General features: G+C 40.9%; 2 protein-coding genes across 2 annotated transcripts in view; both read right to left on the bottom strand.

The window, feature by feature from the left end:
- MRPS10 (mitochondrial ribosomal protein S10) overlaps nucleotides 1–4,878 on the bottom strand; it is a 32,548-nt gene that overhangs the window by 14,925 nt on the left and 12,745 nt on the right. The gene's annotated exons all lie outside the window — the stretch shown is intronic.
- Nucleotides 1–4,878, bottom strand: part of TRERF1 (transcriptional regulating factor 1) — a 20,438-nt gene that overhangs the window by 4,294 nt on the left and 11,266 nt on the right. The window contains exon 9 of the mRNA XM_009888450.1: nucleotides 4,557–4,632. Coding sequence (XP_009886752.1) covers nucleotides 4,557–4,632 — 76 coding nt within the window. The remainder of the gene's footprint in view (nucleotides 1–4,556; nucleotides 4,633–4,878) is intronic.

Here is a 4,878-nt window from a genome sequence, read left to right on the forward strand (position 1 = left end):
CCAAAACATCCTTTGCCAGGGAGTTTCACAGATCAGTAGACCCTCCGCATGAAGAACCACCTCCTTTTCTGTGTCTCCTGGCTCCCAGTAGCTTCACTGGATGACCCTTTGTTGTTCAAGTGGAAGAGAAAGTGAACCCAATCTTGACCATCATCTCCATGTTATTCAGGACTGCATGTCCTTTCTGTCACTCCCACACCTGTGGTCATTACTGCTGTCTCTCTCTGAACCTTTTCCAGTACTAAGACATTACTATAGAGATGAAGGGACCAGAAAGGCACAGAACAGTCAACATATAAGCAATCCACAGACTTGTACAGTGACATCACTATGTTCTCTACCCTCTTAACATCTGACTTGGGATTTTTTTAGCTGATGTAAAATACAGAGCTGATGCTTCCATAGAACTAGCATTATAATCCCAAGTTTCTACTCTAATTGAGAAGTATCACCACAGAGGTCATCATTTTATATGTAAAGCTTGTATTGCTTATTCCCATATATGCCACTACATTCAACTACACAGAAGTTCATCTATTATTTTGTTCTCCAGACAGTAACTCTTACAAGGTCCTTCTGCAGCTCTTCACTTGCATAGCTTCAGGTAAGACACTTAAATGCTCTGTGATAAAGGTCACAAGTAGATAGATATTGTAGCAATGTGCAATATGCACAAAGCGCTTTCTGAACATTTAATGGAAGGTATATATAAAACTTTAGGTATTGTTATTCTGTGTTGGCTTCACCAGCCTAACTGTCCATGAAAATGTGAAATCAACATTTAAACTGAAATGAATTTATGCTTCCTCACTATTAGTCAAACAGAAGAAACACAGGATTGCTCTACTGCATCAAAGCAGTGTCCTGTTTGTAAGGGTGGGCAGCATTGCATACATTAAAGGAAGGATATGCAAGAAGTCATAAAGCAGATGTCTTTGAAATGACTTACACTATGAGAAGATCCTGCTTCAGTCTGTCTAAGAGTTTCTGAAACATCTAAAACTTTTATCAAAAGAAATACTTAATAACCCTGTCAATGTTACTATTCTCCATAGAGAACTTGCCCCTGCACTGAATGCAATTAACTTGGGCTTGGCACCACGCATGGTATTGAACTCTACAGCTTACTTATGTCTCATAAAAAAAAAAAAAACACCCCACATTATTTTTATTAACAGCATCAACTCCCAGGCTCCCAAGCTTAGAGCAGGTATTTCACCACTCCGTCACATGCCAAAAACTACAAAATTAACTTTTCTGCAACCTGTTTTCTGCAGGCTTTTCCAGTATTGGATATAAGCATACACTAGCTATTTCCACAGAGATTTACACTAAAGCTCTCTTAAGCGTCAGAGAAAGGCACTGGCGTCAAGCTATGAGTTTTATTTATTCTGTTATCACCCAAAGATCTTTTCACTGACAAACTGCCTTGCCATCTTTCCCACCCTGAATCAGCGTCGTTCCCTTCTTACACAATTTGCCAGTCATTTGCATTTACCTTCCCTTTGGGCAGGGGTAAATGCACTGATTCAATCCAGCAGCCTGCTCCACTATACCAAAATGTAACTTTAAAAAGCATAACAACACCAAAGGAGAGATTTTAGTTTCCAGCAAACCTCTCTAGTCATGCTCTCCTGCCTCTACACTACCCTCCTGGGGAAAAAAAAAAAAAAAAAAAAAAAAGGAAAAAAAAAGGGAAAAAAAAAAGGGAGAAAAAAAAAGAATCACTAGCATGAACTAATTTATTGAACACCTATGGAGGATTCAGGCATTCAGGCCTTACAGAGTTTCTCCAATAGCTGTGGTATTAGCAGAGACCCTTATAAGATTATGCGGGTTAATTGGAAGTAACCTAATTAATAGAATAAATCCTGTGTAGGAAAAGAAACAGAAGAAAAGCTGTTTTTAACTCTGGTTGCTGGGAAACCGCTTTTGCTCTTGTTAGCTTGAGGGAGATACAGAGAACGTGTATAAGAGAGATATCTGCAATGCAGCAAGAAATAATTTTGGACTTTGGAATACAGATCAAATTTTAAAGCTGATCTTTATGTTTAGACATTTATTCTACGTTTTGTTTTACCTGCCATATTGTTCTTGCACTGATTAGCTGACAATAAATATCTTCTACAAATCTGAGGGCTTTGGACCCAATCTGTGGGTTTCAAGGGGACTACACCTACACCCAGGGAGCTTCCCCCCCCGAGAGGTGGTTCAAATCCACTACATGCAGCGTACACTGGGTCTGATCCACACCCTATCACAGCATGTACAAGAAGTTTTTGGACTGCCTGAAGCACATTATTTCAGAGACCATCTCTCCTGAAATTCTCACTGCAGAACTTCAGTCCTGAGAAATTCCCCTGTTCAAGTGAAAACAGTTCAAATGTTTGCAACAATGCTCCTTTTGTATTAGATACACGTTCCCTCTCCCTTCCCTAAAACACCATCCTGACAGATGGCAAAGTATTAGGACAGAGAGATTAGGGTGTTCTTCCAAGCAGCCCTGGGTCAGCACGCCCAGCTCTCTCGGCACAAAACAGAAAAGCATCAAGTTTTACAACTTGCTTCCCTCACAGGCCAACAGGTTTCAAAGGTAAGCTATTCGCTTGTACTCTCATTCGAGGGCAATGCTAAGGATGAGTTTGGATGTTTCTTCTTGGTGGTATCAGTTAATTCTCATGGGTCAGTGCCATGCTCTGTTTTGGTCTATCCCACTTTTAAATGTGGCGGTGCCTAAGAGCTGTGATTTCTGGGTATGGAGCAGAAAGCCCAAAAAGTTAACCCAAACAATTGCCACTAAGTTATATTAAGCTATTCATGCATTAGATTGTGAGAAATTCCCCTGTGCCTTGAGTGGCTGATTATCAACTACAAATAAACTATTATTGAAGAGCTGCTGCATGGTGCTAGAATGTGGCTGTCAATATAAGTTGCAATCACATGTTATGTTCAAGAGCATTAGAAACTAATGCTTTGTCTTGTTATTTTATGGTACTTAAATCCAGACTGGTGAGATTTTGTTTCATGCTGTGATACGCAGAATCAAACTTCCTTGCCTGCTTAAGAAACAGGGATAGACTGAAGTCCACAGGTCTCCGTGCTAGTTAACAAGGATTAGTGTCATCTCATGTGAGAGATTAAACAAAACAGTCTCTCCTGGCCACTCCCTGCATCACAATTAAACACTTTCTGAAACTACCGGGAAGTTGCTTCAGTAAAGAGTGTTCCTCCTCCTTTGCCACACAGGCAGAAATTTCTTATCTGCTCTGCTAATTAGATTGCTCACTGAGGATGAGACTGCTGGGATATCTCCTCATCTTCCTGCTCCCATGCCCTGGACTGTCTCACACATATGATTTGGTGTCATCTCTTCAGCCAAGAGACCCTGGTCAAAGTTTCTGGCTGACATCCTCCTTCTCCATCCCCCTGCCATGTCCACCCTTCGGACTGCATCAGAGCTGTTACCAAAGGCACTAGGCATCTCCCTCAGACAAGACTCCAAACCAAATCATCACATTTATTCACTCTCGTTAGACATCAAGCATGTTTCTGTTCTTGTTCTCAGGCCGAGGGGTTAAGGAGTTGCTTTACAAAAGTCCTTGTTACTTGGAATTCTTTCCACTGAGCTGCTACAGCCTGGAAGTAGCTTGCTTCTATACTTGTATCGTACAATGACTTTAACTGGAAATGAGTATATGACCCTGGACATTGTGATTGACTGACCACCAGAAGATTCTTGGCTTGTTTCCTATTGAGCCTAAACTGGAGTCTTAAATCTTTTATGTAAAACCCTATTCTGTGTGTCCAAGCGGTTGTTAGCCACGATGAAGCATTAAGCAATAACACGGAGGGCTGCAGAGGAGAGACATTAGCCACCGATGCTTAGGTGACATAACTTAAGTCCAATGGCTTAACACCACCTGGTGTATTTCACAGGGCACCTCTTCATCACCAAAATGCAGTTCTTGCTGTGTTTGTTAAAGAAGTCATCGTCTTAGACCTGTTTCTTTTCAGCTAGATCCACAAAAAGAGAGGGTCTATAATCAGTATTGAGACACTAGTGAGAGTTACAGCACTGCCTCTTTGGAAGGATGCTCATGATTATCACATTAATTTATCACTCACCATCACCTCAGAAAAGGAAGGCACGATGGCAGACGTTTACATACCAGGAAATGAAGGCCTTACTGCTAGTAAATGATAGTCTATGACGAGCAGCAGTTTTAAAAGGAAATCAACAAATTAAATTTTATTCTAAAAGATCATCAAATTAAATATTATTCTAAAAGAGGAAAAAAAATACCTATAAAATAAACCTGTTAAACCCTACACAGCAACATGGATGCAAAGTTTCTGTACAATCAGGTAAAAAACTGCCAGACTTGTAACAAAAGGCTCTGGAAGTACCACTGAGCACTGTCCACATCACCTCTCTATTAGATGCTGCCATCCCTGTAGCAGACAGCAGAGAGTGCAGCGTGATCCCATGCTCCAGCCTGGGATGTCAGCCTTGGACTCTATATACCAGCAGATACAGAGGTCGCAAGGAAACCTACCAGCGTAGTGGTAATTTGCCAAGGGGTGACACTTCAATCTCACTGGCTTTCTCAACAGCAGCTTCTCAAGAGCAACCTAAATGAAAAAGCAAGGAAAAACAGAATTAGCAAATGCTGTCAGCTGCTGCATACAACTGCATTTAGAAGACTATTTGGTACAAGGATATGAATTAGTTTTCTCTCTTTTTTCTTTTCTGTCATACAAAATCACATCAAATTACTCCAAGGCCCATTAACACTGTACCTCACAGAAGAGCACCTAATGCACACCTGTCCTGCCTTAATTAGCTCAAATATGACTATTACTTAGCAACTTACCGCT

This window comes from Charadrius vociferus, unplaced genomic scaffold (assembly GCF_000708025.1).
Source record: "Charadrius vociferus isolate BGI_N301 unplaced genomic scaffold, ASM70802v2 scaffold340, whole genome shotgun sequence".
Taxonomy (NCBI): domain Eukaryota; kingdom Metazoa; phylum Chordata; class Aves; order Charadriiformes; family Charadriidae; genus Charadrius; species Charadrius vociferus.